Consider the following 27,427-nt stretch of genomic DNA (forward strand, 5'->3'; position numbering starts at 1 on the left):
GGGAAAAAAAGCCAAGCCCCTATATCGGGCAAATATAGATTTCGTAAGGCGGACAGGTTTCGTCGGCCAATACATTACGATAATATTGGCTGCCATTTACTCATTGTCGGTCCAAAACCCAGCCATCATCCAATGTTGCCTAGGTTGCAAGTAACTGGCGGCTTGTTAGTGCATTGCCAACCAAAGGTACAGGAATGCGTGAGCGTCTTTAAACCGCATCTTGAGGTTGATAATTACGGTTGTTATGTATCTATTCCATTTTTTACGCGAACAATTTACAAATACCATCCTCAAATAATCTTAATTGAATTAAAGGCAGTGGACTTTTACATTAATTACCGAAAAAAATTGACACAAAGGTTCAACGGAACCGAACAACGCACATCCACAACTGCTTTAAAAAGTGCAACACTGATGAAGAAGAGGCCCATGGGTTAGATACGAAGCTGCCATCTAGTGGAAGGGAATTAAAACTAAATTTCGATTTTTAAAAATCTGTTTCATCAATAATGTTGACGGTATTGACGAAATAAACTCATGTTTTGATAATTTTACGTTTGGTTTTTAGTGATTGTCGGGGAAATTCAATTAATATCAATGGCGCTTTTGTTAAGGAATGGTAATACTGTGGTGTTAAGCAGTGGATACCTGGCAACTGTGTTCGAAATAGGGTATGTTGAATTTTATTTTTCTTCAGGCTTTTTGTGTACAAGTCAGTGTGACAAGGAATTGGATATTCCTCGTTACTTTATCCTGTCTTAATATTTTTTCAGCATACATACAGCATGTTTTCGGCAGAGTAAAACTAAGAAACAGCTGTTGCGTTACAAATATTTAGGTATTGTTTAATTTGAATTGTTACTTATTTGATTAAAACAGGAACAATCAATTAAATGAGGATAAGATAATGTTAGATTCAGTGTTAATGAATTAAAAGACTTTGTTTGAGTTTCTCAAATGTAGTTGTTTCGGACTGTTTATCATCTAGATTTATAATTTCTTTCATTATACGATAAAGCATCGATAAAAAAATTAATGGGGGGCGTCGATTTACTATTATTATAGGGCGGAATACATTTTAGTTGAGATCATGAAATTCCTCCATGAATGCGCAGTTTTTATCGTACGCGCGCATCTCAAGAGTTGTCCCTTAGTTCACTCAAAATTTCTAATTAATTGTGCTTCACCATAGTGTGTCATACCGGGGATTGGCTTAATGTAGCCCTATATTCTTCCGAATCAAATGCCATTACCTGTATCGCGGTGGCTCTTCTGTTTTGTATATATTTTGCCTTCGAATACTCCCTTGGTGTTCGTGCATTTTTGCTCCAATGCATGTTGTTCTTAACAAATCCGTTTTGCCAGGATGTGCTTCTGTTTTTAGTCGCACACAACTCCATATGGTTTCTCTGTCTGTTCTCTTCAACTTTGTGCCTTCACGTCTCTCATATTGTCCATCCATTCCATCTTTAGTATTGACAGTGACACTAGTCATTAGTATGAGGAACAAAATATTATTAAGGCCTCCTCCTAGACATGTATATTCTCTTCACCAACAGACTTGGGTCGCTCTACCCAAAACGATATTCATGTATCACTGGCGGTGGTGTATTATTTGAAAATAAGCATTTCTAGGAATCTTTAGTGGGACGTCGTCTCATACTCTAGCCAAGGCTCCAATTTTTGCGATAATTTTGCCTGTATCACTCAAATGTGTTTTTCCCAGAATAGGCATTCATTTATGGGGAGACCAAGGGAAGGGGCTTCAGAAATTTTTAATCTACTCTTTTCCAAGAGTTGACAATATTTTTTTGTACCACCATAGAATTAGTTTCATTTAAAGTAATGGAGAGCCTATTAGCCTTGCTTCAGTACTTGATCGTAATAAAATCATTTCTATTCATGATTGGTTATGGGGTGAACATTGGAACTTGAGTAAAATATGCAAATTTCATCTGCATAGGAGGTTAGTTTGCCAATCAAGGTAAATGAGAGCATGCCATTGATATATGGTAACAACAGTAAATATCCCAGGACTGAATTTCGGCATCCACCTCTTTGTATTCTTGTCTCTGAGTTATGGAACCCTAACATTTGTGGATATTGACATTTGATGGTGTGGTAACCATTAAATCATTGTAAACCTCTTATCCCAACTTTTTCAAGTTTTGAATCAAAGGATTTTGTGAATCACAGTGCCAGAGACCTTTTTAATGTCAATAAAAAAGCCTCCACAGAATAAGATATCATCTAGTGAATTTTCTGAAAACATAATCATGTCTGCTGCTACCCTTGTGGTGTTGGGGCGTGGCAGAAAGTCATATTGGAGGGTTCGAAGAGCTTTGAGTCTCTACAGAAGTTAAGAATTAATTTTTTAAACCTGTAAATAATTTTATAAATTTCATTTGAGGATTTTGTGAGTTTCTTACGTTTAAAACTTTGTTGGGGACCTTCAAATGGGATTTGAGATTATCATCGGCTGAACTAAATTTCTTATAAAAATAATAATAGTAGCCATTCCTAAGTAAACCAAGAGTCTGGATTATCTGAATTTGCCATTTAAATAATTTTTTTTTGCTAAAGGGCCTAATTCAATTTGAATCAGCTCATCAAGCATAGAGTAAAGGTTTGGACCAGATAAAGTCAAATTTGTTGTCTTGAGGCTTAAATTTATGGAATTAACACGCAACATATTTGAAATGAAAGAAGTAACTGGGTAATTCCACACAAACTTCATTAAAATACGACGTATGGTTTCGAAGTTGGATGTCATCATGAGGTGCTCTTAACAAAGTTCATGTGGAATTACCAAGTTACCTATTTTATTTTAGATAGAGTAACTCAAAATATCTTCATGAAAACATTATGTAGCTTATTAAAACTTATGTAAATAAGGACTATAGGTTCATGCATACCTGGAATTAGATTTTTAGTATGGTTTTCATTCTTTAATTATATAATAATTACTCTATGAACTAACTTAATTGGTACATCGCAGTCACTGGTTGCTACTTTGTAGTCAAGGCCTGTGGGGATCGAGATGGTGCGGGGGCTAACGTACTGGCTTCCAACCCAGAGGGCCCGGGTTCAAATCCCGGCGGTGTTGAATATTTTTCAGAGGTATCTCGATCCCCACTTGAGGTGCTTTGTGGAGGGCACTTTGAGTGAGTACGCCGTCCGTTGGATGGGACGTTAAGCTGCGGACCCCTTGGCGCCTTTCGTAAAGAGTAGGCTAATGCCGACGCCAGGTTTCTCTCCACCCTTCATCCATTCATATCCATCCCCTATGGCGCAAATGACCTCAGCTGTTGGTCGCCTCCCCTCAAAACTACTACCACTCAAGGCCTGTACAGGTGATTCACACCCAGCCTATTAATGTGGAAGGTAGTGGCTGTCACTCATGTAGGGGGGAGGGTTTCACGCAATACCAGAACAAGGGATTCCATCATATCTTGGTAAATGTTTGTTATTTCTGAGTTGTTTGTGAGACCCTTGTTGAAATCCTCCATTATTATATATTTTTTTCCTTAGAGAGCAGAAGTGTTATTCATATTGACAGCTTTGGTTAGTTTTGTTTTTCTAAAGCAACCTTTCTTGTCTCTCGCCCATGCTACGGTATGCCACGTGGGCCTAAATTGAACAATGATTGGCATGAGAGCTTCAAACGACTGAATGTGATGCACTACATCGATAACCTCTCTCTGTGTGGCCAACCTAATTTTTCCCAGCATCACAATCTGTTTTGGAAACATCAAATTTTCTCTCTGATATACCAAGGTGGATTTCAATATTATTTTTACCCACATCTTGTTGTAATTTTTCATTCTCATTTGTAAGAGACCCTAGCTCTTCTAATTAAGTTTTTATGTTTCGTTCAATTATTTAAAGAACTGATTGAAAAGATGTCTTGAACTCGTCATTTTCCATAGCAGAAGCTTTGATTTTTTTCATTCAAGATCTCCAAATGACTTGTACTCTGGGTGGATGGATTGGCACGGTCATCTCATTTGCAATCCCAATTGTTTGCTGTGTCATTTCTCAATTTGAAGTAGTGGATTTTACCCATTTTCAAACATTCTCTGTGTAATTTGATGCTGGAACTTATTGAGGCATCATATCATTCTTCATTTTCTGCGGATAGCATGAACATTTCCCACTATTTCTGCTGGTCACAGGCCACAGTATGCCATAATTATTTAAGGCCACAATGCTCACATGACAAACTGCTTATCACCCTGTAAAAACTCCTGCAGTTGGGAAAGGAAGCTCTGAATAGGCCGTGCCCACCTTATTTTCAATGTCTACTGACTGCAGATTCAGAGAAATCAACAAATATTTCCCTTGCCACACTGAAATCACTCGCAATGCAAACAAATGACAAATAGGAATAAAATCTTCTATCTGCAATTTCCTCTTAAGAACTAAGATGCCGTTGAATTTTTTTTTATACAAAGGGCAAATGTATTAACTTTTATGACATTTTGGCAATACTCTTCATTATGTTTTCATTTAGTTCTACAGTGCCAATATCAATCCACTCTTCCTTGGCCATCTTTGTTTCTCTTCAGCTTCTGTTGATAACATCTGGATTTTTGGCTTCCTCCTCGTCATTGCTCGGATTCTAGCCATCTTCATGGCGTACTGCCTCCCTCTTCTTCCTCTCCAAAACCAATGAAGTATCTTGGCTTATAATTATTATTATCTTCTTTCACTTCATCCTCCTGAGGACATCTTTCAGTTCATTCTTAATATGCATGTGAGAAGGTGTGTATGGGTATTTACAAATCACTGTCTCTGTAACCTCCTCTCTGCTTGAATTCATCATCAGGATCTATTCATTATACTGCCAACATGAATGAATTCCTTTTTGCCATGTTTTCTTTACTATGATGCTATATACGAGGGTAATTTGGAAGGTTCTCAGAATCACCACCAGATGTCAGCACTATGGCTACAAGTTTCCCGTGTAGTAATCGGTAATCCATAGAAAGTAATCCTTATTGAGTAAACATGTAATGCGTCAGTGCTCTGGGAAGATATCTGTGGTGCGGATGTCTCTCTGTTGTTGTTCCCATATAGTGTTATATGAAGATGGAATAAATTGAGATTCAGGCTGTGATTAAATATTGTGCGTCATGAAGAAAGGTATGAAAGTGAAGGAAATTCATGCAGACCTTCAGAGAACTCTTGGGAACGATGCTCCTTCACATTCAACTGCTTCCAAGTGGACAAATTCTTCAATGCCATGCGTTTCTTATGTACAATGACCGGTAAAGGTGGGAATTCAATCACTGGGACGGTTTATACTTGCCCGCTTGGGCAGTCAATGAACATTTGTGGAGTTTGCTCGGGACAGCTTAGATGATGATTCACATAGTGGTCAGCCAAAATGTACAGCTATCCGAGAAATTATTGCAGTTGTGCATAAAATGGTATTCGAGGATTGCCGACTGCAAATGTGAGAAATTGCTGAATCTGTATGGATGCCATCCGAATGGACATATCAAATTTTAATGGTGCAATGGATATGAGGAAATTACATGCTACATGGACCGTGACTCTTGATGCAGGCTCACAAACCTATCAGAATGGAAATTTCCAAACAAAGTTTGACCCATTTTAAGAGCAACCAACAAGGGTTTCTGTGCCTGTTTGTGACGACAGATGAAACTTGGGTCCACTACTATACCCTAGAGACAAAACAGCATTCCAAGCAGTGGAAATACGCTGATTCAACACCACCAGAGAATGATGTGAACTAAGTTGCCAATTATTGCCAGACTTGTCTTATTCGCCTGATTTGGCTCCATCAGATTTCCATCTCTTCCCCAAGCTCAAAATTTCCCTTGGGGGACAGAGGTTCTCTTCCAAGAAAGAACCAACAGCCGAAGTAGGTTTGTATTTTGCAGCGCGAAGGAATCTAATTTTTAAGATGGGATCAAGACACTGGAACTTTGCTGGACCATTTGCATTACTGTACAAGGATACCACATTAAAAAATAAAAAAAATTTCAATGAGGTTAGTCGTTCATTTTAATTCCATTCCGAGAACTTTTGAAATTACCCTTGTACAACTGGGGTGCATTTGGCTCTGAGCTTTGATCCAATCTCCTTCTAAAACTACCCTCTTATCTTCTGGTTGTTCTTCGATTACTACACCCCATCTTTATCTACCCCTCAGATATTATCTAACCACTTCATTTTGTTTACCCAGAGGTTTGACCCCCTGTTAGGTTGTCTTTCTTTGTGGTCCCAGTCATTCATACTTGGTATTAGTAGTTTAAGGGGAAGCGACCGACACCTGAGGTCATTTGCATCATTAGGGATGGATGGGGAAGGACGGAGGGCGGAAAGAAACCTACCGTCGGTATTAGCCTATCCTCATTAACGAAAGGCACCAAGGGGCCCGTAGTTAAACGTCCCATCTGACGGATGGTGTACTGACTTGAAGTGCTCTCCAAAAAGCACATCAAGTGGGGATCAAGATACCACTGAAAAATATGATTCATCTCCAGGATTGGAACCCAGGTCCTCTGAGTGGGAAACTAGTACGTTAGCCACCTCACCATCTGGATCCCCTTGTCTTTAGTCCGGCAGAGTTTTTATTCCTTATTTATACCGTAAAATTATCTCATTTGACTGGTATTCCAGAGCCAAGAGATGATCAATGGACTATTCTGGAGTATTTTTCTGAGGAAAATGCTATCATGCCATCTTTGTGAATGCATAGTTGATTGCTACGATAGTAAATTAAAGTGATCATATTGTTTTGGCTTCCAACTTGCAGTACTGCAACTGGTCCTTTTTGATCTGCGTACATTGTAGGGAAACTGCTGCTTCTTACCACTGGTCTGGACGCATATTTGAGAGTAATGTGAGGATCAGTATGGTGCGGTGGCTATCGTACTGGCTTCTCACCTGGAGGGCCCAGGTTCAAATTCCAGCGGTGTTGAATATTTTTCAGTGGTATCTCGATCCCTACTTGAGGTGCTTTGTGGAGGGCACTTGGAGTGAGTACGCCGTCCGTCGGATGGGACGTTAAACTGTGGACCCCTTGGCGCCTTTTGCAAAGAGTAGGCTAAAGCCGATGCTGGGTTTCTCTCCACCCTTCCTGTCCACCCCTAATGGCGCAAATGACCTCAGCTGTCAGTCGCCTCCCCTAAATACTACTACTGAGAGTAATGTTCTCATCTGGAAAAACTTGATTCTTTTTTCAAAAGTTTGAAAATGGTGATGGACCAAGGAAAGTGCTCTCTCCCCAAGGACTCCGGCCTTGTTCTGGGGGGAGGTTGATTTTTCCAATGGCCCAAAGAACTGGCTGTTGGGAGTAATGATAATTCTTCAAATTAAAGCCTTCCTTGTCAGATAGGTCGAAGGGCAGGAGCCAAATGGGCAGTAGTCCTTGCAGCATTTGTTCCTCAGTGAGGTGGCTCCAAATGGAACCTGACCCCAGTGGGGCAGCTGTTTCAGTGAAGGTGTCTCATTAAAAACGCTCTAGAGGACTGCAACAAGAAACCACCCCAACACAGGGTATTTCAAAATGAATGTCAAGGTTTTAGAGCTTTGTAGAGATTATGACATTTAACTTACAATCATAAATGATGTATCATATGAAAGAGCGACTCAAACAGTTTTGTTGGTACACCCGCACATGCCCTGTTTCCTCTGTCGTCTGTTAGAAAGCGATAGTGGCAAAGATGGGGACTAGTGAACAGAATGCATTTCCAATTTTGCATTTTGCAAGGAATGAATCTGTAGTTAAGAGTGCAACGTTTGCCTGATCTCTCATATCATGTGATTTTTACCTTTTGGGTTCATAAAGGATCATATGTGCATGTACCTCCACCTCCGGCTGACGAATGAATATCAGGGTTTTAAAACTTCCTTTTTTGGTGAAGTAACTGTAACTGGTGTTTCTTAACTTGATGGTCTAGAACTATGGCTCTTTCCTTAATTGAAAGAAGCTTAATCAGGGAAGTTTATTTGGCAGCAAGATGGTTTGCCGCCTCACTGGCATAACTAAGTACGCGATTGGTTAAATTGCTTGTAGCCAACGTTGTGGATTGGCCGTACAAGGAGCCAGATGACAGAGCTTGTTTCCCAAGGCCTCCACGTTCACCCAATTTCTCACGCCATGTGAACTTTTACCTATGCGGTTCGTAAAGGATCACGTTTATGTGCCTCCAGCTGACCTAACTGACTTAAGAAACAGGATTGAAGGGTTGTTCCAATAATCACTCATGGCACACTGATCAAGGTATGGGAACAACTGGCCTATTGACTCTATGTGTACCATGTCACAAATTGCGCTCACATTGAACACTTCACTCATGGAAAACTGTTAGAGTTGCTCTAAAATTGATATTTATAATTAATAATTGTAGGTTAAATGTAATAAACACTACAAAGTCTTAAAACCCTGACATCCATTTTGAAACACCATGTACATCTTTTCCAGGAAAAATTTCACCTCTCTAAATGGCAATTTAACCCACTCTGTATGGCTATTAAACCTAAATTTTGCGAGTCAATATTTTTCAGTGATAAAATATGTCATTAATCATCTCATGTTGTGTCAGTTAGTGTTAAGAAATTAATAAGTGTTGGATAGATGTGCAGAATTAGAGATTAAATTATGTCTGGTTGAGTGTGTGTTGGTGTTCTCCAACAAAACCCAAAAGTCAAATGGCCAAAATGGTGCTGTCCAAGTGCTCTGTACCCCTTGAACCAAAAGGTTGAATGCTGCTGGTGTAGTTTTTCATTATTTTTGTATTTTGCTCAAATTAATTGCTAGTAGTATTGTACAAATACACTTATGCATTGTGCAAATTACTCTGACACTCTGAATTGAATTTATGTGCATAATTTTTTGCAGGAAAGATAACCATGTTAATTTAATAGACAGCCAACATAACATTACACGACAAGGGAATAATGTGAACAGGTAATATGGAAATTTTTATATTTATATTTGTGAAAAGCGGGTTTACTTGAAAAGTATTTTCATTCGATTCAGCTTTCATAGTATGATGAACGGTAGACATGTGGACACTAAAAATATATGTATATATGCATTATTTATTTCAGTGAGGCTATGTACACTGGTAAGAATGTGGATTTAATAGAAGTTGGAGAGAATGTAGACTCTGATCAGAACCAGTTTGCTATTAAAAGCGAAACAAAACTCCCAAAAAATAGTGATCCCACTTGCAGTGGTGAATCATTAACAGATCCACAGAGAGATGCTGACATTCCACATATCATATCTTCTGACATTTCACAATGTGGTCAGTATGTTGCCATGGTCTCATCCGAAAAGAATCTCCTGGTTTGGAACCTTAACAGCTTAGAATTAATGAATGTGAGAAATGTTCCAAGAAAGCCGAGTAGAGTTCGATTTACACCACTGAGCAGTGAAATATTAGTTGCAGGTTTGCCTTCATTTGATAGTTTTAGCATTTAAATATTTTAATATTAAATATTCAATTTTGTGTAGTCTGGAAAAATGAATTTTAAATATATTTAGTGTTAAGCTGACTGATGCAATAAGGTGCTCATTTTTTTTAGAAATGCCAGTTATTTTCAAGTATTTAAGGATACAAATAACATTTTTAATAATCACGTTAGGAATGTATGTGTATCAGTGTATTCATTTGTGCTCCTTTTATGCTTCCAGATAAGTCTGGTAGTTTGTACTCCTATCCTCTTCTTGATGATGGTTCAGATGGGAAGCTGATACTGTCCCATCTGTCTATGTTATTAGACGTTGTAAGTTTTTAAAATTAATTTTATATCAATTTATTTTGGTATGCATTTCACTGAGAGGGACATTCAAATTACTTTCAGGTGGTGACCCCCGATGAGAAATTTGTAATTACGTGCGATCGGGATGAAAAAATAAGAGTGTCTGACTGGACTGCCCCGTACAACATCCAGTCATTCTGCCAAGGACATTTGGAATTTGTTTCTGCCATTTCATTGATGCCATCCAATCATTCAATTCTTGTTTCTGGCTCAGGGGTAAATACCTTTTGAATTTGGAAGTTGTTCTGTGGAAGTAATGGATGATGACGACTACATGTTCAATGTAAACAAAAATTAATGGGAGAATGGAGCATTGATACAAAACAATAAAGTTGAAAAATTTTTACCCTAATTGTAAGCTGTATTGTCTTGATTAGTAATTCCTCTTTGTGAGTACGTCCTCCATTATTTTGACTTTTTTGCAATGCTCATATGTACATGTTTATTTTAATTTTCACGAATGCTGTTTTAACCTTTTATTTTAGGATGGAAGTATTCGGTTCTGGGACTACTATGATGGAGTGGAACTAGAAGCCCTCCATTGCCACACAATTCATGGGGATAGTGATCTTGATAGGAAGAATTTAGCTGTGAAGTCCTTTTCCATGCAGAATATCAACGATAAGGATCTACTGTGTGTCTGCCTTTCAGAGTAAGAAATGATTTACCTTATTTCCATTGGGAAATGGTGTGATTGGTAGTGGTAATCAATCCCTTCAAAAACTTCAAAAACTATTCTACGCTAAAATGTGTTTTGTAGTTTACCTTGCTGCTGGCACATATTTTGCTGCTCCTGAAACTGCTTCCCCTTGTTCCATTTTGATATTTTGTTTAACAACTGGTAAATTTATGAACATGCCTTACAATTCATGTTAAATGCACATTTTATGTGGTTTTGTCACAATCTTCAAGAAAATAGCTATTGCAGAAATATATTTCTAACACTAGCTCCACTTTAATTTTTAGGTTTAGTTTCAAAGATTTTATAAAATCTGCAACATTAGTAAAACTGTAAGAAAAGCCAACTTGAGTCTGTAACTTTGTATTTGTGTAGAGAAGGGAAACCAAAATTGATTAGAAGCTAATGCAATGTATCAATGTAGATTTCTAGAGTAGCAATGGTTAAATAGTAACTTTTTGCATTTTCTTCAAAGATGCATTTATTTGAGATGCTTATATGTGGTGCTTGTTAACCCAAACCGCCAACCATATTTATCATCTCAATCTATGAGTTATCATCACAGTTACAGAGATGATTGACTGCAGGTCACTAGGTTATGAAACAAATACGAGGGCTGTCCGGAAAGTGACCTCCATTTGTGTGTAGTGAGCAAAATAGTGGGGGTGCCGAATGGTCGCTGCATTGACACGCACACACACACACAGTAGGGCATTGCACCTCGAGCTGCAGTGCTTGGAAGGCTGCGCCACTTGTCGTTTACTTACGGTAGTGTGTCAAAAGTGAACAATACAATTGGAAATCCCACCAAATGTAAAATACATTTAGTGATGAGGTTTTCACGGGCAATAAACTTCAAAGCTGCTGATATTTATGGCAAAATTTGTGCTGTGCACCGACTAAGTGATGATTGACAGTGTTGTGCATCCGTGGTGTTGTCAGTTTAAGGGTGAATGGACAAATCCCCATGATGTCTGAGAACTGGCCATCCGTCAGTTCATCTGTCACAAGGCTAGGCTGATCACTGCAGTCCTCGTCGTGAGCATTGGTGCTGTGGCCATTTTTAAAACTAAGAATGCACCACTGCCTCACTCCGCCTTCGCCCATCATTCCACCTCCGTACAAACTTCGCAAAGTTGCCTATGAATTTCAATAAACTTTTGGTTTATTGCCAGTAAAAATCTAATCACAGATCTGGAGGGATTTCTAATCAGAGAAGGGTCAAAGTATTTTGATGTCTACACTTGATGCGAAGAAATTGAATTTTAGCATTAAAAAATTAGCCGCCTCACGTACTATATATCAACATTAATTCATTGTAGAATCCCAGGCATTGGTCATCACTGCTGCTAAATCATCCCAGCAATTATTTTCTAGGGGTTGTCACTTTCCTCTGACACAATGTCAACTTCACTTCCATCATGAATAACTGATCAAAGCACTTTTCCACTTGATAAGATTATCAAGTGGAAAAGTGCTTTGATCAATTATTCATTATGTTCGACTTCCAACACATCACGCCTGAAGCTACTCAATTTGTTCAAAACATTTATCACATTTCACATTTTTCAAAAGACATTATTATAGTCTCACTTTTAGCTTACTGTCTGGACATTTTCAATCAAAATCACTGGAAATATCTATATCACACCTTTTTATTCCTCCCATCAAAGTGAAATCATGAGCATCATAGCAGCTTTGGAGCTATTGTAGAGTTGGTGGTAGACATGCCTATCACTTATTTTCTTGCCTCAAATGAAATCAGTTTATTTGATACAGTAATCCCATTCTTCGTGTGTTTTATCATCCATTTCTTAACATACACCTCATGTTTTTGGCAATTTAGGAGCACATGAATGCAAACACTTTTGCTCATAACTGCATTCACTAAATCCATTTTCTGCTTTCTCCATTCTCATACTATGACCTCAGATGGAGGTGGGTCAAATGCCTTTCAGTTGCCCTGTTTCATGTTCTGAAGTGTAATTCACGACTTCAAGGTTAAATGTGATGCTCGGTGAAATTCCTCTCTCTTTTTAGATCCCATGGGATTGCATGTATTAACATTTAACTTTTTGTGTGACACTTAGTTTCACTCATTGTTTTTATATTGTTGAAATTTGTATTGAAAGCAACCATTATTTATGATTTTATGACACTCTCTTACTACTAAAGGTTGACTGCCCGTTGACTCCAAGTTTATCAGAAGAGATACAATGTATGTTTGTATGTATAGCAGGGGGGCGACATCCCCTTTAACCAAAAAAGTATAATTTTTGCTGCAGCAGTCCATGTGAGATTAAACTAAATGTGCTGCAGTGTGTACATTATGTATTTGCAGTTTTGGAGAACATTTTGGGGTAAAGATAGCGGCTTATGGGTGGGGAAATATTGTATTCAGCTTTTCATAAAAATGGTGATCTTTTCTCGCTGTAGTTTTCACTTGAGTCATCTGCTCATCTTTTGTATGAAAGAAGCTAATAATAACTGCATAAAATCTTGTATTTTCTCATTAATTAGCCAATCAGAATCAGTTTGTTTGAAGGAAGCTTATACATAATAGAGGAGTGCAAGGGCAGATCTTACCATGACATAGATACATGCAAAAACTCATTGTTTAATGATAGTTAAATTAACATTATTAATGGTATTTTAAGTCTGTTAGAGTTAAGCATATGATATTATTAAAAGAAAACATAAGAGAGGTAACATGGCATTTTATGTTGTTATAGGTCTACATATTGCTGATTTAACCAAAGAAAAATTTATTATTTTGAAGGCTGTTAAGAGAAGCAAAAGTAATTAATAATTAAATTCAGAGCTGGAAACGAGAACTGAAGTCAAAAAATATACCAGTTTGAATGAATTTAAAGAAGTGGAACCAAACCTTTGCTAATTACTTTCAAATTTGTTTCCATGGTTTGTGAGTGTTGAATCTTTTTAAAGATTAAATTGGTAGACATTGGTAGACACTCTGCTGATAGAATGGAGAATGGATATTTCATTTTATGTTATGTTGTTGCTTCCTGTGTACTTTATAGAAAGACAAGTTTAGTTCATTGACTCCGGTATTCTGTCAGTTGTAGCCATTACGAATTGAAACCTGTTCAGCTGGCATACAGCAATGATGAAGCAATGAAATATTGCTTTCACTTGAATAGATCATCTTTGAGGCCTACGTTACACTATGTGAGGTTATGGAAAGTCTCTTCTTCCCAATAGTACAGCTAGAAGAAGCTTTGCAAAATGTTGATAGGATAGACAATCTAGCAATATAAGTTATCTTAAATAATATTTCCTTTTGCTGTTAAGGGTTAAACCCTTAACATCTTAAATTTTATGTATAGTCAGTCTAAAAAGATGCCAAAGCTCAATTTATCCTTTCTAATGTAAGTTATGTTCCCATCATTTTTCGGTATTCAGGGAATGATGCATCAGGTGTCATGCCAGGGCACGCATCTTTATATGGAGCGTACAATAGGGAAGTGTGGCAAATTCTCCAAGGCCGCATCAGTGGCAAAAGGTGACATTTGAAAGCATGACAGGCTGGACGCTTAGCCATTGCCCCGTATTGCAGTGCTGGTGGTCAATGTCTCATGGATGGCTATAAGTCTGCACTGTGGTTCTCTTCCCCGTGGTCCAAACCTCGCTCTCCCTCTTTTCCCCCATGAGAAAGAACACCTTCAGCCAACTGGACTTATTTCATTTTGGAACGGCATTTGCTGATGCACTGCAGTAGTCATATCAGTGATACTTCTGCCACACAAAAGAAATTGACCCCCACTCCCTGCTGATTTGTGAATTTCAAGTACTGTTGTGCTTAGTACTAGGTGAGGTTAATCCTCACCTGTCAAGCAGATCTCTGGAGTGATAACTGTCATATTTTAGTCGTAGTAATTGAGTTTTAAAGTGCCAAAGTAGTTTGGAACTGGGGTCAAATTCACATATGTACATAGTTATCAAGAATCTTTCAATATTCGTTGTAATCAGTTTGTATTGCTACAATAATGCAGATTTTTGATATGCTTTTCATAAAAAAACTAATATATAGTGTACATTGCATAGAGGTGATGGCCAGTCTTTATAGTATATGTCTTAAGGTTATGTTGATAATAATTAAAAAACGTTTGTTTAAATTTTAAAAGTAATCAACCTGAAGGTCGGTTTGGTAAGTGATGGTAGAGTTCACCCAGTACTAAGCCCTATACGGCATGTTACATTCACACCTCAGGACCAGTTCCTTTCCCTGTGCCGGCTGCGGTTTTCCAGAAAGATCTGGTACCTGAAAAACCAAAAAGCTTGGGGGAAGCTGAGGTTGCCCAGAGAGGCTTGCCTGGGAATCGAACCCGGGGCCTCCAGTCAATAGTCCAACCCTTAACTCCTGGACTACTGTGACCCACTGTTAATCATGATGTCTCTAAAAATAAAGGAGCAAATGTGGACAAAGTTCATTTTTATTTGCAAAGTTAATAACAAATTTAATTTTTCAGGTAAAAATAGCTCACATTTTGCCTTCTACTCCTTTCTGTATATATCAAATGAGCAGTTGGTTTCCACTAAAGCTTGAGGATATGTTAACAACAGTTGTGAATTTTGATGTTTTATGGAACAGCGCCTATTTTCTTAATGTACAAAGCATAGTTTAGCACTGGGAGAGCCATGATAAGGTTTAGATTGGATCAGATAAAATACTTTCTCTCCCGAAGCCATTCATTTAACTTATATATGGGAGGCATTTGAATACTACCTTTGTTTTTCACAAATTGGAAAAATATCCTGCTTAAAAGATTACAAATCCTTCGTAGAGAAGCATGTGAGATCGTATATGAGGTGGGTCCCTCATGATGGTATTAGGCTGCCCCGCAAACTCTGCATAGGTGTTTTGTCTGTGAATCCTTTCAATCTCTTTTCACAAAATGTGTGATCTATTTCTCCAAATTTTACAATTATATAATTGATTAAGGGATTTAATTTGTGGCATTTGGTTTGGGAATAACACAGTAATTCAGGGAATAACACTATGACAGGGAATTCGGGATAGTCATGTGCTAGGGATAGCAAAAATGAAAGGAGCTCTGGTCTATAATTAAAGTTAAAATTATAAATCATTGTTTGATTAAGGTACTTAGTTAATGCTTTGGTACTTTTATTTGATGCATTGCCCTGATCATTCAACCCTTGAATAACTGACCGTCAGTTGGTTGATTTGCTGGATAGTAATCCATTAATGGGAGTACTTTCACTTCAAGGCATTTCTTTCTTTAATTCTATTGCACCTAAAGTGAAAATGTTTCATGGAACCTGGTGGAAAATAATGTGGAGCCATCCATTTTGAACCGCTCACTTGTTCTACATGGAATTGGTGGTGGTTGATGGATTTAATTAAATGTGGATTCGTAGTTTTCCTGATTACCTCAAGGGAGGCAGCTTTTGAGTTCTAATTTTATTCCAACAGAAAAATAATGACACAGTCCATACTTCAAACCTGCTGTGTTTGGATCTGATATTGTCTAAAGAATCCTTTGTTCACATTTGGCAAACTGTGCAGACTCAATATGTATGTTCATGATTGCAAAATTGGAAGCTGTCACTTAGAAAATTTGAACTCGCCAAGCAACTATTTTGAACTGACAGCATTTGATAATTTTGCTTCCCTACTAATTGTTATTTTCCCAATGCCTTGCTCTTAAGCCTTGGAATTATTTCTCTGCCTGCATCTTATGACTGAGGCTGAAAGTGTGTTTCTGAATGAATGACACATGCAACCTGTAGTCATTCACTGCCTCGTTTTTGCAGTCATCATATTATCCTTCCAGGTCCTAGGATGATGTCTTAATTTATTCAAGAAAGTGCATAATTTTCCTTCTTCTACAATACATCCTTGTTTTGTTCCCTCCGAAATATGCACTTTTTAACTTCATTTTGGATTTCATGAAACCATTTGGTAGTTGTTCGATCATGATCAGTTCTTCGTCAAGGCACAATGATTTATTTTTTTAACATCCCTGTAAATCATGGTCTAAATTCCAATTTATTTTGAGCTCTAGCTATGACTATACCCTATGCCACATTTTCCTCTGAACCTAGCAGGAGCAAGGATTTCAGAGAATTTTCTCTCCCACTCACAAAGGGAAAGAACCTCTCCAATTCGGGTGGGGAAGAATCTTTTAGTTCAAGACTGCATTGAAACAATATATATCATGAATGTTCCAATGGTGACATTTTTATTATTTTGTTATTCTAATGCTATGCAATGAAAATGATTGAAAATGAACGATAATAATATTAATAATTTATAAAAGCCAGGTATCAAAGGATGATCATTATGTAGTATACGAGTATCCCAATAAATTATGGTGATTGTAGGTGAATCAGGTTTTTGGAATAGCAACAATATAAAACAAATGACTCTGTAATATTATGCACTTTCTTTAAGATTTTAACTAGTTTCAACAAAAAGGTTTTTTTTTCCTGTTACAGATTTGAATGTCCTATATGGTGCACACTGATGTTACCTTTGGTGCATTAGGTGGAGAAATATGTAGGGGATTGTGTGTTTTATTACAAATATCTATTGTGTAATCTAAAGAGTGGAATGACACGATGATCTGTCAGAGTTAAACAATCAAAGGGTGAGAGAACCTTGTGTCCATTCAGGAAACTTTCATGTGTTTGGTGCCCTTGGTTGATCTAACTTGATCTAACTTGAGGGATCGAGATGGTGCGGGGGCTAGCGCACTGGCTTCCCACCCAGAGGGCGCGGGTTCAAATCCCGGCGGTGTTGAATATTTTTCAGAGGTATCTCGATCCCTACTTGAGGTGCTTTGTGGAGGGCACTTTGAGTGAGTACGCTGTCCGTCGGATGGGACGTTAAACTGCGGACCCCTTGGCACCTTTTGTAAAGAGTAGGCTAATGCCGACGCCGGGTTTCTCTCCACCCTTCATCCTTTCCTGTCCATCCCCTTTGGCGCAAATGACCTCAGCTGTCGGTCGCCTCCCCTCAAAACTACTACTACTTGATCTAACTTGACCCAATTTCCATTTTTCAAGACCTCTAGGAGATAGGAATAATGCAATGGTTAGCGTACTGGCTTCCCACCCAGAGGGCCCAGGTTCGATTCCTGGAGGCGGCAGATCTTCTTCAGTGCTATTGCGATCCCTGCTTGATGTATTTATTATGGAAAGCACTGTAAGTCAGTATGCCATCCATTGAATGGGACGTTAAACTGCGGACCCCTTGACGCCTTTCGTTGAAAGTAGGAAAGTGACGCTGGGTTTCTGTTCGCCCTTCTTCCTTTCCCATCCATCCCTAATGGTGCCAATGACCTCAGATCTCGGTTGCCTCCCTTAATAACTACTACTACTAATGAAGACTTGTCATTAGTCATGGCGCAAAGTAGCACAGGAGCCATATATGCATTGCTGCATTTTCATATTGTGTAGTTCACAATTCATAGATCGCCTCTCTCCGTCGTGGGACTTCAAATAACATTGTATTTCTGTCACAATTCCAGCAGCACTTTGAAATAAGTTTTTAACTGGTGCATGTTGCGGAATGACCATGTCATAGTTGAGGTGTTGCAAAAACCTAAACTATTGTAAACTTAGTATTCTTAAACTAAGTATTCTTAGTCAGACGAGTAGCGAGAGCATATGCAATTCTTTACGAAAGGTTTAGTTCCTGCAAACGAAAGAATATGGACCCAATCATGAATTTTTATGTCCTGTTCAACTAATCATTAGTCATTATTATTTAGTAGTTAACTGTTTGAGGTAGCTCTTTTAATTTGGGCACAGACAGAACACATCTGCCTTCCTTAACCTCGCTTGAAACGACATAGCATGCCACTCCACCCCTCTTTAATTCTTCACTCATTTGATCTCCCTTCATTCCAGCCAACATGCACGTCCTTTTCCTCCAACTTGCCCTGTTAGTCATGGTGACCACAAAAAGGATAGGACAATTAATCATCTGGTTGACTGATGCATGTATAGATATTATTTTCGTTTATAAGATATTTACTGATATGTATGAAATTATCCTTACAGCAATTCCACAACTTAAAGTAGCATGTGTAAGATTTTAGTTGTCAGTGTATAAGATTTTAATGTTGATGTTATCATTTAGGTTTCCTGGAAGTCTTGTGTATGAATTAGAAGTGCAGAATATGCAAATTGACATCAAATTCATAAAAAAAATAACTTACTCATCAGAGCCCTTGTGCATGATGTTAGATAGCCTATCAATAGTTTGGAGTGTCATTCCGGTTAATGGTCAGTCAGTTCAGGTTGAATGCACTGGGCTAAAAGTAAATGTAAATGAAGATGTGAAATTAACTTTATCCAAGATAAATGAGCAGAGAGGATTTCTGTCTGGTAAGTACCCGAATGTGAAATCCAATTCTCAATAAAATGGTGTACATACTGTCCGTAAAAATTCTGATCCTTTTTATGCGTAAAATAATTGCAGAAGCGTTGCTTATTCCGTCAATGATACCTCAGCTGTTCAAAAAGAAATACGAGACGCCAAGTGGTGAGCAAGTGGCGTCTTCTTCGGTGAATGGACCCCCTCCGAAAAAGGCTAAGCAGATATATGATGAGCAAGGGGCAACCTGAAGAGTTGGTTCAGTCCCAAGGTGTTTACTTTGACACAGTATCTTGAAGTGTGTTGTATTATTTTTGTATCAAAAATAAAACAAATATCTATGTAGAAGATTTCATGAAGTTAAATTACAGAACTTTTCGTTTTATGATGGCTAATTGGCTGATTTTGTCTGTGATTATTGATTAGGGAAATATAAATCAATGGAAAATTACATATTCCATGTTGATGTTTGTTAATTTTGCATCTGGGTTACATACAACTCTGGCAGCAAAATAAAAGCTGCTTGGTAGATTTCTTTTGCATGCAGTCAACCCATTATTCATTGATTCCAGTTAGTATTTATACCAGAAAAGTATCAATTAGTGTTTTCCAATTCCAGAGATTTGAACCTTAATTTTAATCTACTGGCGGATGTGATAAAATGCTGGATGAAATTTAATGTGACTTTAATGTCTTCTAATCTAATGTCTACTAAGCATTCAGACTAAATGGTGTGTGATATTTGAAATATTTCAATTGCATAATTATATCAGTAGTATCTGAATGGCATCTTGGTTTTATTGAACAAGATGCAGGGATAACCATGAAAATTATAAGCCAAATTTTATAAATATCTTGGTTAGGATACACGTAATGAATAATTGGAAAATGAAAGGGTCATTGAAATGATATGCTTGGAATTTTAACTGTTAATGGTACTTCAGGGTATTTTCATATAGGGTTTAGTGGTTGTAATATGGAATTGCAGTTAACAAAAGGTACTTTTTTGATATCGAGTGGATGCTCAATGCACAAACATTGGTCAGAAAGGAGCAAATGCATCTCTATTTGAGGCAGATTTTATCTTATTTTCTGATTTTTTTGTTTTAATATCAGAATTGTGAAAAACAATGGTTAACTTGGTGATCGATCACACAGATTGATTGGCATTTACTGTATGAGGTTGTCTTAAGGTGATTCATGTTCATTTGGGAGAGTAGTAATTGGAAGTTGAATCAAGAAGGATGCTAGAAGCTTAAACCATTTGCTGTTCTTTCCTGAGCTTCTGAGGAGTGGGTGATAATATTCTTTGTTCCATTAGTCGTGTATATTCTAGAGAAACTAACTTTTCCTGCTTTTGATATTATGACTGTGTTGATGGCAAGCAAACAACCCATGAAACTTCATCATTAATCAAATGCTACTCCAGCAAACGTCCTTTTATGTGAATACCTGTGTCTCCGACTTCCAGTTAGTCTACTTCCGTGTAATAGTTGGTCAATAGCATTGGCTATGGCAAACAATGCATTGGTAATGCCTGCTTGTTTTTTTTATTTTTCATGCAATAGTATAAATATACATATTATTCCAGTATACCTATGTGTGCTGATAATGAATGTTATCATAGAATATTTTTCTTGACTATATCTATGTAATAGCTAGTGGCCATCAGATCATTCTCCATTGTTCAATATGACTGTAATGATTGATGAATGAGCATGCATGCATATTAAAAAAGAAATCAAACTTTAATTTGCCTATGTTTGCCAAGAGCTAAAACGTAAATTTTGTCATTTTGTCGTAACCTTCAAACATGTTCCTACGACTTTTTCTTTTCTCTCCTGACTTAAATATTCTGTTTAAGTGCATGTTGCCACTTATTGCATTTTGATACAATACTCATTTTTACTGATATACTGCAACAGATAGACTTTTATATTTTTACGTAGGAATGTCAAGTTACTGCTTTTTGGTTGTTGCCTTTTTGATTTAGTATTCATGAGAATACTATAGTTTTGTAACTTCACCCTTTTGCCAAATTTTGTGGCAAAAACTAGGTGAAAGAGAAACTGCACAATATGACTGTAATTCTCCTCAGAAAAGTTATTTAAATTATTTCCTAAAATCCATGGAAAGAATTGAATGAGCCAATACATTAGGTAACTGTTGACTTTTCTACATTCAGTATTCATGTCTTTGTCACCTTCACTGCTTTGTAATATGTTTAAAATTTTTGATTTTTTGAGGGAACACAGTTATTATTCAGTGTTAATTATGTTATTTTCTATGGCCAGTATCAAAGCTATAGTATAAAAATCATAATTGTCATAATATAAACGAGAATCATTTTTTTGTTTGCAAATTTGTTTTTATTTAAAATGTAAAATAATACTGAATGCTCTGTAATTTACAAACTCATAAAACTCACTGATGTAATTTATGTAACACTTTTCTTAATGGGATTACTACCTAGATTCAGTAAATGTACATCTATAGGAAGGTGAATTACACTGGTGGTATGTCCTCCAAATGTGGTGTTTTTATGTGTACATGTGTGTGTAATTTTATAAATTATCTGAAATGACATCATTCAGCACTTGCTAATTCTATCCATTAAACGGTTTCCAGACTTTCATTCATCAAGTGAATTCTACTTCTTAATCCATTCAGATACAGAAAATTCCATGTGGTAGATACTTATTGACAGTATAAAATTTCCCTGTATTATTTGTGTTTTACATAGTAGATTGAAGAAATGGCTCTTGTTGTGTGCTGAATTTTTTCAGTACCTGTCGTCATTTTACAATTGACTAAAACTCCTCTTCCTCCACACCTGAGTGTATGTATTGCTATGTTGTAAAGCCTGAATATCCTAAATTAGGCAAATAAAGTAATTTTTATGTCATGGCATTTCTTGTGTAGTTTAATTACAATGACCAAATGAGTAAGGAGAGTGTATATTATAGTTATTTACTTTGAATTGGCTGTGCTAAAGGGTTTTGACATAAATCAGAAGCATTTCAGAAGTTAATAACTACATGTAATTGTTTTCAGGAACTGGTGACTGCTAAATTTTACATGGTGGACAACCTTTGATCATACAAGAGTCATTCATCAAGCAAAGAGACAAAAGGCTATGGGTCAAAAGTTATTTATTGGATTCTTTCAAAATTTGGGCTATTTGTCAGCGTAATTGCCTCCAACATTTATGAGTTCGTCCCATCTTTCTTGTAGCTTCATAAATCCTTTGGCAAAGAATTCTTTCGGTCGGCCCCGAAGCCACATTTGGACCACTTTGTTGACTTCCTCGTTGTTGGAAAATCTTCTTCCTTGCAATTAGTCTTTTGAGCTGTCCAAACAGTTAGAAAATCAAACGGGGCTTGGTTTGGACTGTACGTGGGATGAGGTAAGACCTCCCAATGCAATTCTTGAAGTGTATCACAGGTCTGCTGGGCCTTACGAGGGCGGGTGTTGTTCTGCTGAAAAATGACTCATTTTGCCAAGAGTCAGTGGCTTTTTCTGCTGATAGTTGGTTTAAGTTTGAGTGCCAGAATCTCAGAGTATCCTGGCTATTGATAGTTCATTGATCTTCAAGGAAATCGCTGCAGACTGGCCTCTGTGAGTCCCAAAAGATGGTCAGCATCACTTTACCCATGTAGGGTTGAACCTTGAATTTTTCGCGAATGGGAGAGTTTCCACTCCATACTCTTGTCTTTTGGTCCAAGGATCAAAGTGATGGATCCAGACCTCATTGCAAGTTGCTATTCTTTCAAGGAAGGTATGTCCCTCAATTAAACTTAATTATTTAAGTCTAGACTAATCGAAAGTCTCGATTCTTTGTGAGCATCGGTAAGTTGCCTGGGGACCCATCTTGATACGATAAACATAGCAAACTCTTGAAGATTTGATTGAAAATAACCGGCGAATCACTCAAAAGTGTATCACAAACCATATTTAAATATCCCAGGAAGAAGTTTTTGTTTTAAAGGCAGCCTGGTGCCAGTAATCTTGCAACATGACATTGCTTGTCCAGACACCTCACGCACAACTGGAGAGGCTCCGTAAAACCTTCAATTTGAACTGATTCCACACCCTTCTTTTCCCTCGATCTTGCGCCTTTGTGATTTTCATTTTTTTCCTTACCTCAAGAGATACCTCAAGGGTAATCATTACACCTCGTACGATGAGGTGAAGGCAGCTGTCAAGTTCTGGACTTGAGATAAGTCGCAAGAGTTTTACAGTGACTGAATGAAAAAAACTTGGGACACGTTGGGAGAAATCTGTGAGCCTTAACGGTGACTACAATTGAAAAATAAATACATGATTTAGAAACTTAAGAATTGTGCTTGAATTTACTTTTCCTCCGATCTTGCTATTTATTTTAGTTTATGGTCTACAAGCATGTGTGCATTACTCTTCAGCCTAGCCTCGTGTATTCCTTTTCATCATCCTCTTGGGAGGCAGAAATGAAAAGGTGTGATATGATGAACTAAGATTTGTCCTAATGACATATCGATTAGTGACTGCTGGCCAATTTTGGTTCTCGATTCACTTGAAGAATAGATAGAAAGAGGTCTTTATTTTGGCAAAATTGAGACCTAATGGTCCCTTCTCCCATTTAACCCAAAGGAGAAAGCCATAGTGACTATTTCATCTCCATGGTCCAACTCTGTTATTTGTGCACTAGAGTGACATCCTCATGAGTGAATCTACCAACAGGAAGAGCTAAAAGCAGGGGTAGAAAATACAATCGGCAAACGTTTGGCAATTGAAGCAACTGTGGAGTTGCTAATTCCAGTCTATATGGGCATACAATTATTTGTTTAAATGAGCCCCTTGTGTGGCAATGTGTGTTGGAAAAGTATAAAAAGCATTGAATGCCATATGTGCACAGGTTTAGCATTGGGTAGTTATGTGATTCAATGAAATCCAACTTTGAAATTTTCAACATTTGTGGAAAAAATGAAAATCTATTTTTGCAGATAAAAATGGTTTTGTGATAACTGATCATCTAAATTTAACAGCATATGATTTTGTCATTTCATATATAAAAGTCCGCTTCAAAAGCATTAAAACAACCTCTTGACCAGTTCTCTACCCTGATGAGGATCCAAATTAAAATAAGAAAAATGTTGAACCTACCATTTTTTGACAAGTCAGACATATTTTGACAGCTGTATCTCAAAACTGATGCGTGAGAGGATATGAAAAAATTAAGAATCACTCTCTCTAAAGATAATTTCAGAATCATGATATTTTTTTATGATTAGTGATGGAGAATGTGAAAAATTTTGGTTGATTTAAGATGAATGACCCATTATCATAATCGTCAGAGATATTTGTGAATTCAAAATTGCATCTATAAGGCAGGCATTAATCGGGTTGCCTCTACCCTAAGTATGTTTTGAAATAAATAAGCATGCCTATAGCTATGCAAAGTAAAATTGAATATATGATTCTCCTCAAAGTATTTAAGCTATTCCGTATTATTTATGTATATTCTTTATGATATGTATACAGGCCCTCCCCGGGCTACAGCCTTGACGTGGCGGATGGGCTTGTGCGTTCCGATGACCACTAAAGCTGTGCTGGCGGGAGTAATAACAATTGCTCCTGGTAGGGTCACCCATGCCACCCATAGGTCGAAGGTTAGGAGCCAGACGAAAGGTAGTCCACGCAGCGTCTGTTCCTCAGTGAGGCGGCTGCAATGGCGTCTGACCCCAGTGATGATCTCAAAACTGGCCGGGCGGCCAGTAAGTGATAGTGTCACGTTAAAAACAATGGATACTACAGAGAATATGAGCCCTAGAAACTACGGGGCTCGGCCCAATCGGCTGTGTGTCGTGCCCGGCAGCAGGGGAGGCAAGGCTTACACGATCGCCATCCCACGAAACCCTTGCAAGGGAAAACCGGCAGCAGCAGGACAGAAGACGCAGGAGAAGAAGACCAAATTAGTTAGAATAGGAACGTGGAATTTTAGGACAATGATGAGGACAGGGAAATTGGAGAATATTGAGCGAGAGATGGAAAGGGGAAATAAAGATATTTTAGGTCTATGCGAGGTGAGATGGAAGGATAGCGGGGACAACAGGAGTGATAATTATGGAATAATATACAGCGGCGGGGACGAGAGCCAACGAGGGGTTGCCATAGTATTAAATAAAGAGGTAGAAAGAAGCGTAGTCAACATAGAACAGGTAACGGATAGAATATTACTAGTAGAGATAAAAGCAGAACCGACGAACTTGGTTATTATTCAGGTATACATGCCACCGAGCAACCATAAGGAGGAAGAGTTGGACAGGATATACGATCAGTTAGAGGACATAATCGCGTGTGTTCCTGCAGGGAAACATTTGATAGTGATGAGGGATTGGAATGCGACGGTAGGCGAAGGGAGAGATGGTGATGAGTAGGGGGACTACGGTTTAGGCTCAAGGAATGACCACGGGGAGAATGCAGTTGAGTTCTGCAGGAGACAGGGGTTAGTCATCACCAACACTCGGTTTAGACACCACAAAAGGCGCAGGTATACATGAAAAATGCCAGGTGACTCAGAAAGGTATCAGCTAGATTATATTCTGGTTAGACACAGGTTTAGGAACAGTTCGATAAATTCGCACAGCTTCCCGGGAGCGGATGCGGACTCTGACCACAATTTAGTTGTTATGAAATGTAGCATCCGTTTCAAAATGATAAGGCAGGGGCGGTGAGTTAGAAAATGGAATGTAGAAGCATTAAATCGTTTGAAAAGGAAGGAGTACCAACAGGCTGTAGAGGAAATCATGGAGGATGGTAAAGAGTGAAGTACTATCGAAGAAAAATTGGAATGTATCAAAAGCCGCAAAAGACACTATTGGAACCGTTAACGCTAAAAGGACTAGGAAACCATGGATAACGAATGAAATGATTACAAGGGTAGATGAGAGGAGAAAATGGAAGAATGTAAACACAGAGTTAGGCAAAATGAAGCGCAAAGAGTTAAACAATAAATTGAGGTGGGCAGCAAATAGGGCAAAGGGAAGCATGGTGGAAAACAGTGTGAGGATATGGAAAGTTTGCAGAGGAGGGGTGAAATTGGTGCGCTCTATGGCAGTTAAATCTCTATCGGGAAGTAAGAAAGGAAGATCTATGCTAACAGTTGGAGATAAGGCGGGTAAGACAATAGTTGACACAGGAAAGATCCCAGAGAGATGGAAGGAGTATATAGAAGAACTACATAGTAAAGAACTTCGACCAACAAAGTTACACATTGAAAAAGAATATGACGTAGAGGAAGACAGCTTAGGTCCAGGCATACTCGACGATGAGATAGAAAGGGCATTAAGGGAGATGAAAATATATAAGGCCGCGGGGGTGGATAACATTCCCGCGGCACTATTGAAATGAATGTTTATGAAAATGTGGGAGGAGAGGCTATATGGGCTGATTTGTAGTATCTATGAGGAAGGAATCTGGCTGGAAGACTTTGTGGGATCAGTTTTAGTTCCTGTTCCGAAAAAGGTACTCTCTCTCATCAATTGCATGCCATTAATCTTAATGAGTAGTACATTTTCCATTTCATCCATAACTTCAATTACCTGTGATGAAATGATTAGATACTCTTTTAGCCTCATCCGGTCTCTTATAAAAATCTGTTTCTTGATGGTTGATGGATTTGGGCAAGTAATATTCCTTCCACAGACCAATTTGTATAAGCCCCTTCCAATACTTTTCCAAAATCACTTTCTTAATTTTCATTGTGATTTTCTTCTCCTCTTTCCTCTTAGTTTTCTTTGGCCCTATGTTGAAAGTAAAAGGTGACCAGTGGGAAACTTATATGCCCTCGACAGCATTATTGCAATTTTACACCTTTGTACAATTTTACCATATTGTTGCTTGCATAAGTAGTTCATGAAATGCTATATTATAAAATCACTATGGTCTGTATCTTAGGGTTTAGGTCGTATCTTGGGCCAAAACAGAATATGATTGAGAGTCCTTATCTTGAAAAGTTAGTGTATTGAGCAGGTTATAAGTTGAGGTAGCACTATAATCTATTTCATTGCATTTCAACTGGATTGTGTTCTTTTGATTACCAAGCATGCAATGGATTTGTGCGCATTGGGTCTGTGTGTGGTGGGATTATCAGAGAGGGGTTGGGCCGGAGATGAACTTAGTTGTGGGGCTGTAATCATATTGAGTTGGGAGAGACTGTTTGGAGGAATAATCTTTATGAGGAAATGGAATACACGTTATAAAGGTTTGAAAACTTTATAACGTAAATACCTTCCAGCAGTAAAATGATTTATAAAATCATTTTACTGCTGGAAGTTTGAATTAACTTGCGGCTTACTGAAATCTATTTGAAATTATAAATTGAGAAAGTACTAATTATAAATAATTTAATTATAAATAATTTAATTATTAATTATCTGACAATAATTTTAATTATTATCCTGAGGTATAACAAACTATTAAAAATGGTAAAGTATTAGCGCTCTCCTCTTATTGCATTTTGAGAGGTTCAGTAGAACACCAGTGTTTCATTATGATTTTTGGTACGAGACGTGATTCCAGTACGGATTATTGTACATAGT

The 27,427-nt window shown here is 37.8% G+C and overlaps 1 protein-coding gene across 1 annotated transcript; it reads left to right on the forward strand.

Annotated features, from left to right (window-relative positions):
* The first annotated feature begins 494 nt into the window (after positions 1-494).
* Positions 495-21,758, forward strand: wuho (tRNA (guanine-N(7)-)-methyltransferase non-catalytic subunit wuho). Its single transcript, XM_071589204.1, has 8 exons — positions 495-671; positions 8,876-8,944; positions 9,088-9,431; positions 9,677-9,768; positions 9,847-10,020; positions 10,290-10,456; positions 18,612-18,859; positions 18,954-21,758. Exons 1-8 carry the CDS (start codon positions 598-600, stop codon positions 19,097-19,099), a joined length of 1,314 nt encoding a protein of 437 aa, XP_071445305.1. The 5' UTR covers positions 495-597; the 3' UTR covers positions 19,100-21,758.
* Positions 21,759-27,427: the final 5,669 nt, after the last annotated feature.

This window comes from Hetaerina americana, unplaced genomic scaffold (assembly GCF_022747635.1).
Source record: "Hetaerina americana unplaced genomic scaffold, ioHetAmer1.1.p SCAF_34, whole genome shotgun sequence".
In the NCBI taxonomy this organism is placed as follows: domain Eukaryota; kingdom Metazoa; phylum Arthropoda; class Insecta; order Odonata; family Calopterygidae; genus Hetaerina; species Hetaerina americana.

What these genes read in the sequence shown, in the direction of transcription:
- wuho (XM_071589204.1), top strand. Translation starts at nt 598, where the DNA reads ATGGCGCTTTTGTTAAGGAATGGTAATACTGTGGTGTTAAGCAGTGGA. An exon ending in CAGTGAAATATTAGTTGCAG is followed by an intron (nt 9,432 to 9,676) that starts GTTTGCCTTCAT and finishes TTATGCTTCCAG; the next exon opens with ATAAGTCTGGTAGTTTGTAC. An exon ending in CTGTGTGTCTGCCTTTCAGA is followed by an intron (nt 10,457 to 18,611) that starts GTAAGAAATGAT and finishes GTTATCATTTAG; the next exon opens with GTTTCCTGGAAGTCTTGTGT.